The 22,061-nt window shown below is 38.9% G+C and overlaps 3 protein-coding genes across 3 annotated transcripts; 1 reads left to right on the top strand and 2 right to left on the bottom strand.

The window, feature by feature from the left end:
* Positions 1 to 133: 133 nt before the first annotated feature.
* Positions 134 to 4,271, bottom strand: LOC106920244 (intracellular hyaluronan-binding protein 4). Its single transcript, XM_014991141.2, has 9 exons — positions 4,062 to 4,271; positions 3,726 to 3,972; positions 2,872 to 3,013; positions 2,437 to 2,574; positions 2,290 to 2,361; positions 2,135 to 2,215; positions 1,877 to 2,048; positions 408 to 596; positions 134 to 290 (listed from the first exon to the last, which is right to left on the bottom strand). The coding sequence occupies exons 2-9, from the start codon at positions 3,961 to 3,963 to the stop codon at positions 228 to 230; spliced, it is 1,095 nt and encodes a 364-aa protein (XP_014846627.2). The 5' UTR covers positions 3,964 to 3,972; positions 4,062 to 4,271; the 3' UTR covers positions 134 to 227.
* Positions 4,272 to 6,277: 2,006 nt separating this feature from the next.
* Positions 6,278 to 14,827, top strand: znf367 (zinc finger protein 367). The gene is made up of 5 exons (XM_014991143.2): positions 6,278 to 7,357; positions 8,988 to 9,138; positions 10,066 to 10,185; positions 10,501 to 10,639; positions 12,027 to 14,827. Exons 1-5 carry the CDS (start codon positions 7,082 to 7,084, stop codon positions 12,283 to 12,285), a joined length of 945 nt encoding a protein of 314 aa, XP_014846629.1. The 5' UTR covers positions 6,278 to 7,081; the 3' UTR covers positions 12,286 to 14,827.
* Positions 14,828 to 14,835: 8 nt separating this feature from the next.
* slc35d2 (solute carrier family 35 member D2) lies at positions 14,836 to 21,248 on the bottom strand. The gene is made up of 12 exons (XM_014991142.2): positions 20,874 to 21,248; positions 20,740 to 20,773; positions 20,576 to 20,662; positions 18,604 to 18,671; positions 18,439 to 18,510; positions 18,282 to 18,350; positions 18,070 to 18,172; positions 17,172 to 17,264; positions 17,012 to 17,079; positions 16,851 to 16,929; positions 16,567 to 16,649; positions 14,836 to 15,142 (listed from the first exon to the last, which is right to left on the bottom strand). The coding sequence occupies exons 1-12, from the start codon at positions 20,999 to 21,001 to the stop codon at positions 15,019 to 15,021; spliced, it is 1,008 nt and encodes a 335-aa protein (XP_014846628.2). The 5' UTR covers positions 21,002 to 21,248; the 3' UTR covers positions 14,836 to 15,018.
* Between the last annotated feature and the right edge of the window lie 813 nt (positions 21,249 to 22,061).

The following is a 22,061-nucleotide window of genomic DNA, read 5'->3' as shown; positions in this document are numbered from 1 at the left end:
TTTGACTTTATGAAAGCAAATCTTGAAATAAACTGAATCCCAGTTTGAGATGCACCTGAATTTTTGTTGAAATCCCCAAATGTGGCAGTGATGCAGCCATTGTTACCAGACATTTGTAGCAGAAGATGAAAAGTAACTTTGCAAAAGCTTTTATTGAACAGCGTTACAAGTGCAACAGAACATTAAGAACAGAAACATCAACAGCTTAGTTGAAGGCGACAAGTCAGTCATTTTCCTGCAGTGAGGGCTGGAAAGTCTTCTGGGTCATCAGGATCAGGCGCCATCTCATCCTGAATCGGAAACAGAAATCAGCCGCTTGTTTTCAGGTAGAATAAAATCTAAAACATTTTAATATCAGACACACTGATGATGTAAGACCCATCCGGTTGTGGGAGTTGATAACATACCCTTTCATAAATGGGTCTGGCTCTTTCTGGGCGAACGCTCTGACCACCTCGAGCTCCTCTTCCTCGGCCGCCACGACTCGGGCGTCCAAGAGTCCCAAAGTTTATGTCCAAGAGAGTGGTGATGTCATTCACTGACCTGCGAAAGAAGTGTCCATCTTCCTCAATCTCCTCCACCGTCTCCTTTGTGTTCTGAAAAAGTGGGCGCAAATACATTTCATACAAATGTCTGAATTTACAAAAATGTTCCCTTCAGTGTCCAATACAGTAACGTTTACAGTCGTTATTAAATCATGGTAAAATCTGTTTACGTGTCAGTGTAAACGTTAGTGTAGTGTTTATTCATATCCACATTTTGTTGTTACACCCTTATTCCAAACCAGTTCTTGAGAATGCATCTTTGCACACAACTGCTTGTTAAAGTTAAGTGTGAAAACCTGCATAAGTCTTTGCTTTAGCTGGTTTGATTTAAAAATAAATAAAAATGATCATTTAAACAAACTTTACTGCATTAGATACCCTGGTTTTCAGAAACATTACTTTTGATCTTGTGTCAAGAAGAATCCTTTTTAAATATCTATAAGTTATTCCCTGGATTTTTAAAAAACATTATATTAAGAGCAGTAATTGTTTATGGGGCTTTGGCTGCAGTGACACCACTTTATCAACAAGATGTTGATACTTTTAGGCCCAAACCACCACATCCCTAATTCAAGGTGAACCTGTTCATCTAAAGCAGTGTTTTTCAACCACTGTGCCGCGGCACACTAGTATACCGTGAGTAATTGTCAGGTGTGCCGTGGAAATTATCCAATTTCACCTACCGTACCGTATTTTCCGGACTATAAACTGCTACTTTTTTTCTCCACTTTGAACATGCATCATTTCTGTGGATTTTTCTTCTACCACCAGGGGGCTCTTCAGCAGGAAGTGAATCATTAGAAGTCAAAATTGTAAATCAAAGAAAAACGAGCTAATTTTCATTTAGAACAAGCACATGCTAGCAGCAGCACGACAGAGAAATGTTTTCAAACTCATATGATGCAGCTTCTAAGTTGAGGAGTATCGATCTGGCAGTACAGGAGGGAAATAAAGCCGCTGCACGTAAACTCTGCGTGAACAAAACCGGATTTACAGACGGAGAACTGCGTCCTTAACATATCCAGCAGTTATTAGGACGCAGCCCTCTGCTGGGTCCTTATGGGAAACCGAGAGCGGCAGAGATACCAGCGGCCTGTAGCCGGTGCGGCTTTACATTTTTGGTTGGTGGTGTGCCTTCTGATTTTTTTCAATTAAAACAGTATACCTTGGCTCAAAAAAGGTTGAAAAACACTGATCTAAAGAAACACTTGCAGAAACAAGCCGTCCAACTCCGGATTTCAGTAAAAAGGTAACGCTTTCTACAAGCAAGTGTTTAATTAAAAACACACTCCACTCAGGCTGTGCAGTTTCAAACATCCCTTGATTCTCACCTCCAGGTGCTTGGACTGGTGAATGACCTTCGCTTTAGAGGGAATCTTATCCTCCGCTTTGCGGATATTAAACTCCACTTTGGGACGGTTCACCTCCTGCATGGCCTTCCACTCATCCAGGGTCATCTCCATTGCAACCTGGACCACCATCTCATTGTCCTCATCTGGCGCTCTGTTAAATGGAGCCAAACAACTTCAGCCCACTTTATTACAACTCCTAGCATTCATTTAAAAACCTTGGGCACACCGTTTACTCACCGAGTTGGATTCTCCTCCTCCAAAGTTGATTGTGGCTCCTCAGCTTTGGTACCAGCATCACTTGTCACCTCCATCATTTCACTTCAGAAAAAAAAAAACACATTAAATTTAAATTTACTGAAGTACCACAGTTTACTTCGTTAAAGTTCACTGACCTTGGAGCTTCCACAGCACTGCCCCAGTTCCATGGTCCTCTGCCTCCTCGCTTTTCTTCTGACGAGATCCCTCTGCAACCGTTAGATCATGATCCACCATCCACAACGCTTAAACCTGCCAAATGCATCTTGAACATACAGCCTTACGTTCCATCATGTCGATCATATTCTCTCTTGCCTCTCAGATAAAAGTTATCAGAGTTTCTTCCCCCACCTCCTCTCGCTCCTCTTCGGCCTGTGAATCCCCCTCTGCTGCTGAAGTCAGAGGCTTCAGTATAGGATGGCCTGGAAACCAGAAGAACAGTTCAATGCGATGCGTCTCAAACTGTGCAGGCCACGTCTGAAGGTGTCTATAGCACCTATAGAACTTGTATAAATACAAAAAGCAGAATTTTAAAGTAATAGGAAGTGCATTTTATGCTTAATAAACATTTTTCTAATTAGTAGAGAAAATACATTTTTACTTAAAGATTAATAGACTTTGAATTCCACATTGAAAATGAAGAAAAAAAAGAGCAATCATTTTTTAGAAACTTGCAGCATAAACCGATAAACTCAACTAAACTATGAATTGTTACATACTTTGGCACTGAAAATTCCTGCGGATCTACTTGGCTCAGCCGCCGTTGGCCTGCAGCGCCTCCTCTTTGCTTGTTCCTCGGAGCCTCGGCTCTGGAGTCTCTGTCCTCCTTTGCTAATGGGGGACAATCCTGCTGTTTTCGCCCTGAGGACACAACATGTTGGTATTTGTGTAAAAATGATTTGGGGAAATAACTGCATTACTGGTCATTTTTTTATGAAACTGCTAGAGTTTGTATTTGTTAAATGATTTTTTTTAAATATGAAGTGGTTCTTTATGTTTTTTAGCCAAAGTTATTGAGCCATTGTGGAAGATCCAATGAACTTGATCCCTGGGATATGCTAAGTAGATTATGCAAAGATACTTGTTGAACATTTCATGTCCACAACTAATTATATTTTTTTAAAATAAGGACATTTTTACAAACTTGAGTCACAACTTTTCACCAGTTTCTATGTAAATTTGGGACCCAAATTGCATCAGAATTTTAGCTTTCAAAGCACTGTCTTAATCTTTAACATGAACTTGGCATCTTTTGAAAGCTTGCAATACTTTTGTACGTTTGCTCAACATGTGTTGTCAGTGGGGCCCCAAAAATCAAATTGTGCTTAGGGTCTTTAAACTTTGGACCGCCTCTGGCAGTACCCGTTTAATGTACGCAACCCCTGCACAGAGCCCTGTGGAAAAGATTAAATGGAAACGCAGCCAAACAGAGCAAACGAGCAGCGCCGCTGACTTTGCATCGCTAACAGCTGACACAGCCCCAGCACACCACCATCCGCTCTAGAAACACCAGCATCTGCCAGCACAGAGCCGTTTGTACCGCGCCGGTATCTGCAGCGGTGATGCGGCTCACCTGGAAGTGGAACCAGGTCCGGACCACCTGAGGCCACCGGCAGCCGTCTGTTCCTCTGAGATTCCTTCAGGCCTGGTTTCTTCTGCTTGCTTTTCTTGTCCTCGTCCTCCTTTTTCTTCTTTTTCTTCTTCTCCTTCTCCAGCTCCACCTCGCTGATCAGGTCGAACGGGTCAGCTTCGTCGTCCAGAAGATCCCCGAACCTGTTCGCCACGACGCACCCGAAGGCGTCTTGCAGCATTTTTTCCGCCTGCATTTGTGTGAGAGAGGGGCACAAAACACTTTAACAAGCTGGTTCAGTTTTGAAAAAGAAAAGTTGAATAAATAAATTGGGAGTACCGTTTTCCAGCCCAGCTACAGGAGAAGCGAACCGCGGACAGAACTTGTCCGCTCCGGACAGCAGCCGACAAAAACAGCGCGAGCTGTTATCGACAGGTTTTAAATGTTTCCACGTGCGGAGGCCTCACCACACCCTCGCGCTCATTAATAGGCTGTTCACTGATCAATACGCTCTGCATAGAGATGGCTCTCCGCCCGTCCGAGTCTGTAGATTGTTCTGTGCTTAGTCAGACGGCACCAATCAGCTTTTAAAGGAAGAAGTGTGGAGTTAAAAAAAACGACAAATATATATGCACCAGTGAAGTCAGACCCTCGAAAAATCAAGGCACTGTAATAACTTTTTATCCAAATAAAAGTGCTTCTCAATAAACTAGAATACCAGCATATTTATGTGATGACATTTAGTTTTTAGAAAACTATATTACATAAGACCTCTGATTTAATGTTATATTTTAGTGACCAATCACAGGGAAGACTGCTGACTCAATAGTTACCCATTAAACAAAAGATGACTGCTGAGCAGACTGTTTACAGACTGGTGTGCCTATGTATTTTAATAGAAAGCTTAGTGGAAGAAAAACCTTGTTAGAAAAATGGTTTATAAGAAGATTATGAGATAAAGCCCATTTAGATTATTCACAAAGCACAGACTGCAGCTGCAGCTGTTGGCTCTTGAGTCAGCGCTTCTAGAGCCAACACCATAAATCTACGCAGGTCACAGGTTTCCCTCTGTTGACAAACTTTCTGAAGATGCTCATTCTCTTTTCCAGCAGATTTTTTTTTTTCTGCTGAAAGATGAGTGACATCGGACAGTTTAACGCTGAGCTGAAGGGAGTTATCAAAGAAACGTTAGTTCCTTTAATAACTCAGTATATTCATTTTGCATTCATGCCAAGCTGCATTGATGCAGGAAATCATGCAACTGGAGGCCTGGTGACGTACTGAATCCATATATCGTATATTTACAGTACTTTTCAGCAATTGGTTATTTCTGTATTGTAATTTTTTCATATTTTAATTTTTTAGCCTTTCATTTGATGTAAGCCATGCCATCAAAGTTAACAAATAAACCCTTGGAAAACATCACTCTCTGTTCTACGCCTCTAATGCATGGTTTAAATTACTGGAATAATACAATTAAAGATTCTGTAAATTATTCAAATGCATGTGTAGTGGAAACGTCATGTCTTATTTCTCTCTGTCTGATTTTCACTTTAAATGCACATAAAGTTGCGTAAACCTCAATCAAGCCGATCACAGTTATTCCACAGATTAGTTTTAGGAAGAGTTGCTCACACACAAATACAACAAGTTATCTGGCAATTATTAAGTGAGAAGTGTTTGTGAACAGCTTAATTACATATAAAATGTGATACAAGCTGTAGAAATGATTATTTGTGTTTTGTAAAATTATGACTTGTGACATAACTATCAAAGTAATAAATTGTACACTAGTACACTTGTCATTAGATTAGTTTAAATATAAAACAAATTAAACTGTCTTGAAACAATCTTAAATTATCCCTTTATTAATCGCAGTGAATTTTTTTATTGATCTTCTCCTGCCCAAGAAAATATGAAGTTTCTAGGCTGCCATTTTTGACCATTTAATACTGTCAGGTCTTCCTCTTCCATGGTCTAACACCAGAGTGCCACCTTCAGGCTTCTCTCCAGATCAGTCAATAACTGTTTCTGGTTTTATTTATCCCCTTCATGGTCTGCTACCTTATTATGGTGGACGGGTTTGAATGTCTTAGTCATTCTGATGGATGAACCCAGCCACCGGGCTCAGCAGGTTTTCTGGAGGAAACCCTAGAAGTGTTCCTGGGTGATGCTTCCTGATCCAGTTCTCCATTTTGATTTGAAACTTTCTTAGCAATCCTCCTCAAGGAATGCTGCAGGTATTTTGATGTTATTTAGGTGATATTTACAAGTGTGAGTTTTTGAAAAGTGATTTTATTCTGAGTCGTTAAAGGGTTTGACCTGAAACTGCAACCATCCTACTGTGGCTCTCCCATCCTGTTGTTGCCCTACTATGTTATAGGATCGTCCCTTTGCAATGGGATTCAGTTGACCATGGTCGAGAAAGTCCCCAGATCTTAATGGCCTTTAGAAACTTTTTTGAGAGTTTTTATAAATTTAATTTATTTTTTTCAATAGAGGCCTTTGATATGAAAATGAGCTTGTGAGCTATGAAAGGTTGTAATATTGATTAATATAAAAAGAACGACACAAACATCTTTTAAACACAGAAGTAGTAAAGTTTATAAAAGGCAAAAAATAAATACATTTCTCTCCAGTAAATCCCTTATAACTGTACGTTTCGATTTCTATTCTCCTAAAACAGTGCACCCTTTGTTTCCACCCTAAATGATTACGTCATTTTGGCGCCTCTGGGCCTTTTCCGTTCCCTTTAAAGTAGAAAAAAAACATGTAATAACATAAACAGACTCCTAAACGCGGGAAGGAGCCATCTGCTACATAAAGTTAACCGCTCTTCTTTCTGATTGGCTATGTTGCACGCCCTGTTCATCCTCATTGGCCAAAATAGGTGTCAACTTACAAGAGCGCGCGTCAGGTGTTTAAATTCCATTGGCCAAAAAATAGTCTGCGCAAACCCCAGTGTTTCTCTTTCTGATTGGCTAATGGTGCTGACGCGAACGTTGCTGCTATAGGCTGCCGCTGGCACGTGGGGCTCGATTTCTCCAGCACATTGGATGGCAGACTCCTCAGGCGGGAGTTTGCAACGCGGGACCACACATTTGTGGGCGCAACCGGTCAGTTCAGAGGAGCCGTTCCGGCCGAAAGAGTCTGTTACTCTGTGCTCCCTGGTTGGAAATTTTTAGGATACTCTGTAACAAACAATTTTTTGCATACATCTATGGAAATGAAGGACATATTCACCCCAGACTGAAGACCCGCCATTTAGGACTTATTTATCGACTCGTTTTGTAAACAGACAGCAACTTTTTACTATTTTACTTGCGTTTTTAGGCACGTGTACTATTACTGTACTCACAATGGCCGACAGCAAGCATCCGCACGTCATTTTCTGCAACGACTCACCCAAAAGAGTTTTGGTTTCTGTCATCAAGACTCCGATCAAACCTAGGAAACTGGAGACTCTGACTCCCACAAGTCCAGGTTTCAGCGACTTCATGGTCTACCCTTGGAAATGGGGGGAAAACGCCCACAATGTAACCCTAAGCCCGGGCTCGGCGAGCGGGGCCGCGTCCCCAACCGGGTCACAGACAGCCAGGGAGGCGGACACAGCTCCGTCTCCTGATCAGATCAAGGTAAACATATTGTTTTTAAATATCTGCCTCAACCCTGCATGATGCTGATTTTTAGATGAGATCTTTATTTGTGGTATATCTGTTAAGAGTTTGATATTGCTGACAAAGCTCTGTTGTCGGAAATTGCAGCTAGTAACAACTTGTAACTACATAGGTGTTGTTCAGAGATGCACAAATCAGCATCTAAAGACAGTGAGTGAACCCTAAGCCCAGTAAGGAAGGGGTTAAAATCTGTGTTTTTTAAATTATTTTTATTTATGTTTGAATGTGGACAAGATGGAGAGTCATTTAAAAAACGCCCGCGCATTAGGGTGTGACATGCTGGATTTTAAACCCTGCAGCTGCTCTGAAACATGACGTGAGGCCGCGCGCCAAAAATGTAACCGGAAGTGAAAGAGTTACAATGAAACTAGTACGATTTACGCTCACGGACATAATAACTGATATGTTACAATAGGTTTTCTCTTTCTTTTCTTTTTTTTAATGTTGGCTGTGTTTATGCACATGGGGATAAAGTTGATAACGCGAGGTATTTTGGAGTAAATTCTGACGTTTTAATGGATCAACTTGTGATTTTTACGCAATATTTAAATATATTCTGAATACACTGCTGCAATTTGATTTTTATTTTTCCTATTTTATTCACTGGTGGTAAAATCTCTTTTTCTTGTAGCCCATTCATAGGATTGGACTGAAATAGAATGACATCTTTAACAACGTCTAAAATGTTGCTAAGATAAAAAAAAAATTATCGCAGTTGGTGTCACTGCAGATTTTGGATGCTGGCACTACTTAAACTGGCATTTGAGAGGTTAAAAAAATCCAGAAACCTCATGAATATTTATGTGTTGAAGACTGGTGTTGAAAATGGAACTAATTAAATATATGCTGGTATAATATGTATCCAAAAATACTTAACTGAGCATTTTTGGCTTCTAAGCTATTTCACAAAATTAATGAGCCTGCATGACTAAGATACTTTGTCCCATATGATTATGTTATGTTTCTTGCATGGAGCCAAATTACAACAAATTTCAACTTTACAAACGAGTTCAATTCATATGCAGATACATAGAAACCAGTCCAAATTAAACTATTAACTATTCAAATATAGTTATGTAGCCACGTTCAGAATCCTAATTATAATACAACGCAGTCAAAGTTAGTAGAGCATGTATTACAAATTACTAGAAAGCCAGGAAGTTTGGCTAAATGCGTCTGTGTTTCCAACAATATGAACAAGCATGTGGCGACAGGGGGAAGGAATGACTGCATTAAAACAGCCAGAAACTTCCAGCAGATCCACGAAGAACTTGAGTAGACATACCACTAGTGGTTGAGAGCAGAAGCACAAAAACACAGGAGTATTTTCTACAGGAATGAAAGAGAGCAAACAAAGTTAAAGGCATCAATAGCTCTATTATCAGCTCTGTCTAGGAGAGAAACAGACCAGAGAGCTAAGCCAGTAGAATTGGTTAAATGTCATTGTTATTGGCAGCAATAGTTCAGTGGATGATCCTATCCAGGGCTAAGAGACTGAAAAATCAGGACATCACATGGCACTGTTCTGCAGAAAGGAGCTTCATCCAGCTTTGTCCGTGCTAAAAATCAGATTTTATCTGGTTGTCAGGATGGTATCCGGAGAGGCCGGCCCCGAGCAGACACGGTGCGGGAGCTGATAAGCGAGGGCGAGACCTCCTCCAGCCGGATCCGATGCAACATCTGCAACCGGGTGTTCCCCAGAGAGAAGTCCCTGCAGGCTCATAAGAGAACACACACAGGTGGGTGTGACAGATGCAGCGCTGGTAGATGGAGATGTCGGACGCAAACATGTTTTAAATGGTAGCGTGAATTGATGGATGTAATAAATGCAGGGGATTAATAGTCCAATATGAAAACATATTTTCTTTTTTAACTTGACTGTAATCTCAATTTTTCCTTCACTGGCTCTGATGATCAGCAGGACAAATGCTTAAAAAAAGAAACAAAATATTTTCTCTTTATTCGTTAAAGGCGTCAAAATTTGACAACCTTCATAATATTTGGTTTACCAGTGGGATGAAATTGATCCAAATCAGCTAAAGTTAAAGCTCAATGCATTCACAAACGGGAAATATATTTTTAATAATTTAATTTACTACTGGATTACTGATTAATATCTCTATCAAGATACCTATAGCACATCTTGTCTTGTGCTGAAGTCCTTAAGGGAGAAAAATCAAAAGGTTGAACCTCAACAAAAATCTTTATTGGTGAAGAGAAAAACCCAATTGGTGCATCTTTAGCCATTTCACACTTCTTGACCAAAGATTTGGCAGCTTGCAGAGGATGTTACACATTCATTTGAATCAGATGTTCTGGAACAGAGACGCATCCAAAATATGCAGGCAGAGGTCCCTGAGGACTGGAACTGAGAAACACTGCTCTAGATCAAACTCAAAAGTTGTGAAACTTCCCTTTACTGCAATGCTGCATCAGCAGCCAATGAGGAGAGCGTTATTTTAGGATTTGTGCAACTTTTTCATAATGCAACACATTTAGATGCTCTAAGGTCCTACATGTTACAAATCTGAGTCTTTAATTTGGAACTCTGTCTTTGGTTTTCTACCAGGAAATATTTCTTGGCTTGTGTAAAAGTGAAAGTGTATGTGTGCTGAAAATGGCAAAACATTTTGTCTTCATTTATTTATTATTTTTCTCCCATCTAGGAGAGAGACCCTATCTGTGCGACTACCCTAACTGCGGGAAGGCGTTTGTCCAGAGCGGTCAGCTGAAGACTCACCAGCGGCTCCACACCGGCGAAAAGCCATTTGTCTGCTCAGAGAAAGGCGAGTCTGACATACTTTAAAAAAAATAAAAGAAAAGAAGAAAAAGATTAACACATTCATTTGTAGGTTATTTAAGTAAAGCCCAGACTTTTTCATACTTTCACTTTTAGTCACCTCTAGGTACTTTCCAGTGTTATTAAGTGGTACTTGGAAAGTACCCGAAAACACAACCTGAGTAAATACTGCAAGTCTGATTAATACAGAGATTGATTTTATTTACTATTATTACCATCTTTAATTCTTCCCATATAAAATCAGGGCTTTCATAGGGCTGTAGATGTGTTTATTCATGTCTTTTTTTTTTTCTGTATGCAGGATGTGGCAGTCGGTTCACCCATGCAAACCGTCACTGCCCCAAGCATCCTTTCTCTCGTCTGAACAGAGAAGAACCGAAGGCAGGTCTGGGAAAGGCTCAGTCTGTGGATAACAAGGCAGTGGCAGAGTGGCTGGCTAAGTGAGTAAAGTCCCTCTACAGAACAGTTTCAGGCTGGCCATCTTTGATGGTGCGAAACACAAAAGTTGCCTCGAGGAGCTTAATAGCCTCTCTCAAAGTATTGCCTCTGTGTCCACTAGTAATTATTAGTATTAGTCTTAGTTCTGAAACAAGAATTTTCTTAAATTCATTTTTAATCAACACAAATATCATGAGATGACTCCCCAGCATTTTATTATTCAGCTCTGAAGCACAGTCTCTGTTTGAAAGTCATTTTCATCCAGTTAATACTTCTGTTCCAGTCAGACTTGACAGAATGGACTCTGGATCTTTCACACCTCGATTTGGTGCCCAAGTCCTGCCATCTTGTCCCTGATATATGAGTTTATTTTGTATTGTAACCAAGTGTTTTTCTATTAATTATGGAGATACATACCTCTAAAAACTCTCATATTTTACACAATTTAATTCAGTTGTGAACAGTGGATCTCCAACTAGACTCGTTTTCAGTATTTGCCCGTTTTTCGGTGGAACATATCTCTAAATTATGTGCAGAAAACCTACTTATCTGTGGATTTTTCCTTAGAGCAAATCTAAAATATTTTAAAGAAAATGCAGCTTGGTAAGCTGTGTTACCTAGACCTAATGCTGCTTGACACACTATTTTTAAGACAGATTCCATTATTGATTAATGCATATTAAATGTTTGAACTATTAAAATAGGCTGTTGTATGTAGATTTATTGGAGGATCAAAGTATTGGTGGATTTTAGAAATTCGCAGTTTGAATTTGAATCTGAAAACACTTCATGTTGATTTTGATTCTCTGGTTTTTTTAAAATGGTGGATTAAAAATCAGTCAAAGTGGCTTTCTGTTGGTACATGTTTATTGGAATCAAAAAAACACATTTTAGTTCAATAAGTTTTGCATATGATATTGAAATGGCTTCTGACTGTTTTTGTCCAGGGCAATGTATAACTGTATCATTATTGTAGGTTTAAACTAACAAAAAAAAAAACATTAATAGCAGTGGTTGTTTTTTTTTTTTTTTTGCATAAATCATGTCCTGGGCAGGCCACTCGAATTTTTTTATTTTTTTAAATTGCTTTTCAAGAATCTGTCATCAAAACAAAGTATTTGGTTCAGGGCCACCAAAAAAGTATTTACAATTGTGCTGAATAAGATGCTGCTAATGTGTTTACACTGTGAGCATCCATTTTCCATTGACGTGCAAATAAGCAACAGAAAAGCTATTCAAGATGCAACAGACAGATTGGATTTACATTTTGTTTGTGCTCGTGCCGTCCACAGAGTTTGTGTCGCCCTGGGCAGCAGCCTGTACCAAAACCTATCAACTGTGCAGATGCTCTGCCACATTTAGATTATAACATCCTCCTTAATCCTCCAGGTACTGGCAGACCCGCGAGCAGCGTGCTCCTACAACCACCAAGATGAAGCCGCAGGGCAAGGCGAGCGCGGAGGACCAGGAGCAGCAGGATCCCATGGAGTTCCTCCACTCTGACGAGGAGAACGGAGAGGAGCCGGAGGCCATGGAGGAGGAGAAGGGTAGCCAGGGCGGGGCGGCCAAGCGGCGCCTTCAGGAGCAGAGAGAGCGTCTCCACGGCGCCCTGGCCCTCATTGAGCTGGCCAACAACCTGTCGCCCTGAGCTCCCCCGCCCCCTGACCCGACCTCCTCCTCTAATCCGCCTTCCTGCAGAACGTGCTGTAGCTAAAAGTTCTTCATAAACGCAGATCAATGCCTAGCTTAGTTGTAAAACCAGACTTTGAGAAAGAATCAGACTTGGCCTGAGATCAGTGTTAAAGCACAGAATCACCCCCTCCCTCTCAGCACCAGGAAGGCACAAGCTAAAGCACCTTACTCAGCTTCCATTTTAACCTTTTGGCTGCTATCAACGTAGGTTTGACAACATGAAGAATGTCTCTTTCCTCTGCCTTCTGAAGGCGAAGGAAGAATACCTATTGTGTTTTAATTTGAGTTTGTTTTGCACTTTGGTAACGAGTTTTTAAGTATATTGTGGGAATAAGTGTATGACTGATGTATATGTATATATATGTGTGGATTAAGCTCAGATGGACCGAATGATACAGGGTGTGGTCACAGATCCAGCTGTCAGATGGCCCAGATGAACTAAGAAAGCTGAAGTGAAATAGTTTTCGCCTCACTGTTACTACTCTGTTCACAAACCGGGCGAGCAGCGACAAAACGAAGCACATGACAGCCAATCATTGCAAGCGTAATCCAGAAGTCTGATCATGCAGAAGGTCTCTAAAACCATAAAAAGAAACAACAACAATAAAAAAAAAAACTCAGCCCCTAAATGCTGCCATGTTCTGCAGAACCAACAAACTAGTTGACCATATTTTGTGTTCTGGACTTTATGGATTCATAGTTTCTGTTAACAATCCAGTTTTTCTTGTCACAACTAGGCATGGGCCAGTTAGCACCAGAAAGGCTTTAAACAATTCCAGTGTCAAAAGCAAAAAAACGCTTCAGTTTGCCGACACACCTTCTCTGTGGTGTGAAGTTTTTAAAATGAGATTTTCTCCAGTTGTGTGGATTATGCACACTGCTAATCAGCTGGCTGAAAAAAGGCTCTTAGATTTTTTTTTTCTTCTAACCTGTAAAAATAAAGAGAAGCTAATTCTGTTATTTGGAAGTATTTGGGGGAAAATACTTCCAAACGGTACAATCCTTTTGCGCTTAAGGATTGTACCGTTTTAAAACCACAGAAAGTGCCAGTGTGAGCGAGAATAGCCTTCTGCCTGTTCGGTGTCTAAAGCATGGCATTGTTTTCCTCTCTTGCTTAAAAGAAAGGCTGTTTTGGTAGTTTGTAAAGATTTCCCATCACAAATGACACAAGGAGTTGTGTTATTTAAGGAAAGAGCAACTACAACAATAAGGCAATGCCACTTTAATGGAAAGGCTGTAAGTTTTCTCAGAGCAGTGTGTAAGCATACCTTTCACCTCACCCCTACCTGAGGCTGCACACTGCTAGTTAACTGGCTGAAAGAAAAGGATTGCACTTATTTCTTTTCCTGAATAGTTTGACCAGTTAGCCAGATATTAGCTTGTATTTCTACCTTAACTGCTACTATGTTTTATTTTGTGTCTTTAGATCAAAATTAAAAAAAAAAAAGATACAGTCACTAGGTTAAGTAATAATTGTTTTTCTTTTTCAGCAGTACATTAGGTCACATTATTCATTTAGTTTAAATACCATATTATTTTTATTTAGGATTTCTTTACAGTACTAATCTAAATGTTGGCCCATGTCTAGTGACAAGAGAAAGCCTGCAGGTGAGAAGTCGTTTTCCATTCGATGGGTCATCGTCTTTTATATTAAAAGCTGACAGACCAGCTGTTGATACTGACATGGCATCATAACAGTGTGGCAATTCTGTCATCTCATTTTAATTTTTCAATATTTATTTCCCTTCCTTTTTACAATTTTTTTTTTTGCCGACATCTTGTTCGCATAGTCGAGTGCTGGAGTCATAATTTAAAAGTGTGACATAAACCCAAAGTTTGTAAAACATCAAAGTCACGATGAAGCACTTACCGCCCGGAGAGGCTCGGATTAAGCTTGCAATGCAGTAAAGATTTGATTTATTGTTTGTTCTGGAAATGGTTTTTATTTTTCATAAACTGATTTGAGTGTTGCTGGGTGGGTTTGCATTTGTTTTCCCCCCCTTTTTTTTTTTTTTTGGAATTTTATCAATGCGACACTACATCGTTTAACACTGTACGAAGCCCCTCGCTGATGTTCTGCCTCTGTTTGGTTTAATCTAGCTGTGCCCTTTCAATCTGGCTTGCAAATTACCCTTTAAAGAGGCAAAATAATAATCCAAAAGAAGAAAACCCCAAATGATTTAATGAACCCAATGATAATATATTTGGAAGAGCTTCAACCCCTTAGTCTGTTTGGTGGTTTGAGTAAATTAAGGCATTTAATATATATATATAAATATAGTGTTTTTTAGAAGATGAGTATGCACACTATTTACAGAAAGCTTTGAAGTTTAATTTTAGTTTCTTTTTGTTTTTCTGCTTCTAACATCCTTCAGCAGTGTTCGTGTTTGACAGTATAGGCTGCTCCTGCTTGCTGGTAGATGTTTTTATTTACTCTCGACAGGCTGTCCACACTGTTATCTCATTGTTGATCATCAATAAACATTCACTGAATCTGACAGACGTGTTGGTGGCAATTTGTGTTTATTTGGTGTTGGTTTAAAATGTGAATTAAATAGCATTAGGAATGAGTGTTAATAGATCTGTTCATGGTGCAAAACGAGAGACACAACACAGTGCTGAATTAATGAAATGCTTCAATTTGAAGCAGGATGAGGCCACCTGGTGGCTGTAGGTTTTCCCCTTTTTCTCAGTCCTTCCTTGATAAATCCTCAGGAATGAGAATCTTCTGCTGTTCAGTTCCTTCTGCATTACCTCCGGGTGGTTGGCTGCTGTTGAAGGTGAGGTATGAGTAGGCTAATCCTCCTGACATGCTGCAAAGAAAATGACAAGTAAGGAGTAAAGTGATATGAACATTTTCTGTAGGGTGCATTGCATAAGCCCCTTGCACAGCCTTGAAAATGACTTTTCCAGGTTCAGATGAGTAGGGAAAAAGCTCGAGTTTCCAGAATCTATTATAAAGTGGGGTTTTTTTTTTATTTTTTATGTTTATCCATATCCAAATAATATTTATCTTCCATTTTAAGTCAAACTCATGGATCAGTCTGGTTGTTGAGTTACTGATTGAGAACAGTCGTTATTTGTCTTCTCATTCTAAAGTCCAAAAGGGCTTTTTGTGCTCCAGACCACGGTGCTTGTGCAGCTCTTCATCTCCGTTTGAGAACGGTACAAATTATATTTACGTTGGGTTGCCTCGTGTCATGTACTTCTCAGTGAGAAAAACCCAGAACATCAAACGGCATATATACATATATAATAGTAAAAATGATACACATATATGTTGTTTGGATTGTGGTTTCTCAGTTTTTTTTTCCCCCTCTTTCTGCAGGACTAGAAACAGACTTCCAAGGTGTTGACTTGTGTTTTCTCTACTTCTATCCCCACCTTCTTTTTCTCTCTGTGTCCATTAGATTTTAAAAAACATCTAGTGAAGTTTCATACGTATATCAAGTGGAGCATCAAGGCTCTGCTTGTGAAAATTAAATCTGTTGGGCTCAGACAACAATTCTGTCACTCTGTTGGAGAGGACGTAAAAAAAAAAAGAAAAGCAGAAATTTAGTTTGAGATCCATTCCCACAAAATCAGACCACTGTGTTCATTTCATTAAAAATGTTGAGTGTTTTTCTGTTGATTAACACAAAAATGTCACAATAAAATGTGCTTTTCCTTTATCATTTTGATGCCCAGCAACTGCTTTAAAGTCGACAACGTTGGATCTTGTGGACATGTCCAGAACAGAGTTTTAACATGTAACACGGTAAATTCTGCTTTAAAGAAAATATTCTGTGTGATCTACGTAGATTTTGCACAGGGAGCTGATCTGAGTCAGCAAAAAATAAAAAAAATTAAAGGAGCCCTTTATCACTTTGCCAAATTGAAAGCAGACTTGAGCTTTGTGTTGTGTAATGATTTGTGCGATGGTTTGTGGGACATGCAGAGAGTAAAACTTTATTTTGCAAATGTTTTTCTCTCGGATTTCCAAACTGTTATGAAAAAAAAAGCACATAAATTTTAAAAATTGAGTGTGGAAAAGTGACCTTTGCCAAGATAAATCCAGAAAATATGTCTAAAAGATTTCATTTATGCAGAAGAGATTTGGTTGAACGATGGCATCGGATTGGGATTTATAGACAACTTCATTTGTTTGAGTAAGAGCTTATGCTTCATATGGTATTCTATTTCTATTGATGTGAATTATGACACCAATAGAAAAATGAAGCCATAGTAAAATCCTCACCAAATGCTGAGGCCGAGGAAGTTGATCCATGAGAACATGTAGTCTCCACCCACAAAGATGCCGATGTAAGCTACGGCCACGTTCTGAGGAGGGAGATCAAATGACAACTGAGTAATCGAAACAAAACCCGTGAAACGTTTTCTTTCTTTCATTTGACAGTAAACATGAAAAACCCAGAGGTCTGGGAAGTTGAGCAGTTTGAAATAACAGGTTGAGATCTCAGTTTCCCGCTCCGTGTGAAGTCGTTTCATCATTTCAAAAGCTTCTCATGAGCTTGCCCTTACCTTTATGGCCCCTACAACTGTAGTTGTAAGTGCTGAGTTATAATAGCTGCAGAGGACTATGGAGTACATCAATACAAATCTGATGGAGAAAAAAAAACAGTTTATCAATGCAGCAAAGGACTGACTGACTGAATGGGTTGGATTGTGTTGCTGTAACATACCCCATGAAGCAGGACAGAAGGAAGCATAAAACAAATACAACATTTCTCCAGTCTTCAAATGAGAGAGCCTGGGGGTGAAAACACAAACAGTGGCAAAATGAGAAAAAAAAAACTCTATTTTGGGCTACAAATGCAACTAATCAGTAGTATTTTTTTGTACCTTGTGTAAATCTCCAGTGAACACACTGGCCAAGAGAGTGGGGAGGACGATGATGAGCGAATTGTAAAATAAGACGCCGTACTTCCCAAGGCTCTGTGCACAAACAGAGGGAAAGACGAGGTGATTGAAAATGTTGTTTTAATACCCAGGTAACTTAACTTTTGTCCGATGCAGTTAAGCCCAAATTTATTCAGACCACTGGCAGATTTAGATGTAAAACTATTTTTATTTCACCAAAAAGTTTGTTCCTGATTGAAAATAATGCAGGAATCTCCCAAAAGAGAATAAGACAATCAACTTTGAATAAATCTTAAGAAAAAACTAAAACGTTTTATTCTCCTTTTAATAAAAAATTGGCAAATTTATCCATAGATTATTGGAATATAATCTATGGACAAATGTTTTTTGCAGCAATGGAATCAGGAATTTTCCAGACCATCCAGAACAGATTTGGACCCGTTAACATAAAGACAATAATAAGCTGAAGAACGATGGATCCCTCAGATTTTTCAGTTTTTTTCCCCCCATTTTTTTTTAAGTTCTAATTTTCAGATACTATTCATCTGCTTTGGATATTGCTTTTTTGAAGACTGCTCAATTCACAGTCAAATATAATAAGTGATTGAAAAATGAACATAAAGTTCAGAGAAAAAATTAGACAAACCTTCAAAAGCCACAGGAAACAAAAAAAAATAAAAAATCAAGAATATTTTTAGAGATTAGATGAGAATTTGGCTCTTTGTAAGCAAAAGTCTAATGAAATTAGAGTTGGTTTAAAACTTTTGCCTATTTAAAAATCCTTTTAATCAAGTAAGTGTGTTAGTATATAATGTAACTTAAAAAAATAACACACATGGATATTAAATCAATACAATGCAGGCTGTGGGGTAAATGGTACCTGATCACCAAGTTTCTTCTTGGTGTAAACACCAGAGGCTGCAGTGAAGGCATCGTTCAGCAGAATGAAAGTGTAGGCCTCCACGTCAAAGGCCAGGTCAGAACTAACACGCACAAAAAGAAAAGTAAGAAAAATCCAACAATCTGCACCAAAACCAGATTACAAACATTTAATCTGTAAAACAAAGAAATTATATGAGAGAAAGTCTGTACCTTGCAGCCACCATGGCCCCAAAGACTATCATCACAACACTGCAAACTACATGTCTAGAAAAAGTTTTTCTGAAAAAAAACAAACAAGAGGCTCAAGGTGAAAAAACAAAAACAAACCTCTTTTAACACAACTAATCAGTTACTTTTTTTTTCTCACCTTAATAAATAAGCTTCCAAGATCATCGTCATCAATATAGTGAATTTCCGTAACACTGTAAACATGGGTAAACTGAAAAAGAGGTGTTTAAGAGTGATCACTGTGTGCTAAAATAAAATAAACATAAAAATGTAAAGGCATTCTTCAAGTAAGATGGATTAAAACCTGAGCTTTTTGGTGTTTGCCAGTCCTGTCACATGGTTTCCAACATACAATAACGGTAGAGGGAAAATCTGCAAAAAATTAAAAACTAGATTAAAGCGTTTAAGCATACTTTAAAGTGGTGTGTTTTTATTTTTTTACTAAGCACCAATAAAACTGGATAACGAGGTATAAGACGTTCACAACAGCATTTCACTAAAACAAACAGTTACAACAAATATGGTACAATTGCATTTAATTCTCAGCAGAATGACTCAAAGAAGCAGTAACGTATTTTTAGATCCATTTGTCGTATCGGGGTCAGAAAATATTTTCTTTAGAATCCCAACATTCCAAGGTGGAAAAGATATCCATCATCCTATGTAACATCTAAACTATTTTGTTTCATTTTAAAGGTTGTGCAACATTAGCGGCGCCAAACGTGTCTTGTTTTTTTTTCCTGAGGGAAAAATGGCTCAAAACTTCAACTTTGTGATTGATGCTTGAACATTATCCTGAAGAATATTTTGATACTGGGTTTATGACATCCGACCCTCGACTTCAACAGGGGACCCAGTCCCTGAACTAACCACAGGGAGTGGTTAGTTCAGGGCCTTTTTGTTATGACCAAAGCATATTTGTGTCAAAACATGTTCTCGCAGGTGTTTGGAGGTGATCTGTGGGTTATCAGGAACCATCAGCCCACTGCTGCTCCTGGACGTTTCCTGACCCTCCAGATCTCAGTTTAACAGCATCTGTGTCTGTGGTCTGCCGCTTCCTGATTGCATTTCTTACAGTTGAAACTGACGGTTTTAATCTCTGAGATTACCAACCTTCTCTTGAACCACGACCCTGAACAATCTTTGTTTCAGATCTCTCCTCAGTTGGTTTGTTCACCCTCTGATATCACAGGAGTGTCAAAGAGAAGCAAAATGTATTAAATACTTTTCTCATGGTTTGACACACTTGTCTATGACGCTCAAGGCCAAACTGATGTAACGTGTAATCAGTTTTGTTACGTTAAATGCTGTCAAATGAGCAAACTCACAAGAGTACCCAAATTCTTCCACAGACTGTAAATATTGTTTCACAAAAAACCTCTCTTCATAAACTTGGACGATCTTAGGAATTAAAAGACATACCACTGTTATTTTTTTTTAGTTGAAAGTATGTTGAATTATTATGAAATCTGAGACAGTTTGCCAGACTTTTTCACATGACTGTAAATTACAACATGAAATAAATGAACTGGCATTTTAATGGTTTAAAATCCTCAGAGTTGCTTAAAATTTTGTTGAAGATGAAACTTCTTAAGAGAGCTAACCAGTAAAAAGTAGGGAAAAAATAATTTGTAAAGTTTTAATATCCTTGATGACTTCCCAGGGGAGGAAATAAACAGAGGGTTACAGTTTTTCTTACCGACTTACGGAAACGTGAGAGTTTTTTTATTCTCGGTTAGATTTTATTTTGGTTTGCATTTACAGTTTTGTCTGTGGTACTTCAGTTTTCAGCCACCGCTAAATAAAAATGTCAGGGAATCAATACAAACTGCATCAAAGCATCTCTGATTCTGGGTCCAATCTTTTACAAGAAGGAAAAAGTGCCTAAGGCACTGGCATGAAAGGGATGTAATAAGCTACAATGGGAAGCAATGGTGAACCGATTGTTGCATTTTGTTGTCCATTATGAAATGACTGACAGGGACAGCTCATACTCTTGGTTGCCAGTTGTGTTGCTTTAAGCCAACATTTCTTTTGTTTCATATTTTAAATGTTTTCAGGCTTCTTGCAAGCAAAATGTGTCACTTTGATGGTGAGTGATACTCAGTTTGAGTCGACAACTTTAGGGAAGCAATCAAGAACAACAGTAATAATAAAATTCCTCCTGCTACTTTGTGTTGGTTTAAGTTTGCGGCCGTAAGCCTATTTAAACTGAGTTAGACAGGTTTGAATAATGTGAACTTAGCTTTAAAGTAAAAAAGAAGAGAAGCTCTTACTTTTAAGACAACGCTCCTGTCAAAGTCTGGGAACTTCACCGTGTTGCTTTTTTTGGCCAAATAAAGGACGACAATCGTAGTAATCATCTAAACAGAGAGAAACATTAGTCTTTTGTTTGCCCCGCAGTGAAGAGAAACGAATCACGAACACCTGCACAACTTACCTGTCCAATTCCCAGGAACAGGTAGGAGGGGAATCTGCAGTCACAAATAGTACATGTGTTACAGAGTAGTTACTTTCGCCGAACAAACTTCCTGTGTGACACTGTGACTCGATGACAGGGCGACAAAAACCCACCTGAAGCTGGTCAGCACGGTTTTGTTCACCACGGTGATCAGAAACGAACTACCGGCGTAAAACAGGGCGGATGACAGCTTCAGGAGTCTGGGATGTTCCGCTGTCTCCCTGCAGACCTCCGCAGACATGTTATAAAATAAAATAATTAAAAAAAAAAAAAAACCCAGATAAACACAGTTAACAATTAACAACTGCTGCAATTGTAAACTGAACGCGCCGTCGCTGGAGTTTGAGTGATTCGTGGGGTGGTTTCAGTTGTTCATTTCCTGGAAAACATTGGCCACATCCGAAAAGGAAGGGGGCAGGTGGGCGGTGCTCACACTGTTACACAAGTCAGAGGCGGGAGTCACCGAGGATTATAAATGAGCTAATAGTACAAAATCAGACTCATGCGGTTTGTCAGAATTAAGAGCGGTTCTTTCCTAAATCAATCACTGACACACATGTAAAAAGTTTGAACGAACAGGACATTAATAAAACACAAGTTTATCCGATAAATACTCAAAAATTAGGTATGCTGGGTATGTTTGCCACTTGATTTATATATTTATCAGTAGTGGGTCTCGATTAAAACCTTTAATCGAGTTAATTTCAGAGTTGCAGTTTTATCGAAAACTATATTTTTGACAAAATAAGCAACAATTTTCATAAAAAAAAACACTTTTGCTGCTAATGTATTGAATAAATAGACCTATAAACTCAATAAGAAAATTATTAATTGTTTTTAATCTGTTATTTAGATTATCCAACCATCAGATTGGTGCAAAGTGATTTCAAGTGTTTCAGGAAGCCTTAGTCATTCATGCAATTTGAAAAAAAAAAAAAATTACTTCCTTTAAATAAGAATTTTGTTCCTCTTTACTCAGAGATTTGCAAAGTTATTTGTGAAAGCGTTTTGCACCTTTCAATTAAACTATAAATTTTAGGGATTGTATTTAAACATTTAGAAAAGTTGAAGTTTTGCAAGGTGCAGAACCCATTGTCTCATTTTGCTGAATGTCTCCAGAGCAGAAAATCTAGAAAGCTACAGATGAAATCATTTTCCAGGCTTATTTTTCTTGAAGGTCCAAGATAGATGTATTGCATCTAAAGCAGTGTTTCTCAACCCTGATCCTCAGGCCCCCTGTCCTGCATGTTTTAGCAGTGATTCTTGAGAATATGGACATATTTTTTTTTTATTATTCCTCA

Source organism: Poecilia mexicana, unplaced genomic scaffold, assembly GCF_051168715.1.
Source record: "Poecilia mexicana isolate PSO_F unplaced genomic scaffold, ASM5116871v1 scaffold_9, whole genome shotgun sequence".
In the NCBI taxonomy this organism is placed as follows: domain Eukaryota; kingdom Metazoa; phylum Chordata; class Actinopteri; order Cyprinodontiformes; family Poeciliidae; genus Poecilia; species Poecilia mexicana.
Note: the sequence above shows the minus strand (reverse complement) of the source record. Positions and strands in the feature narration are given on the sequence as shown.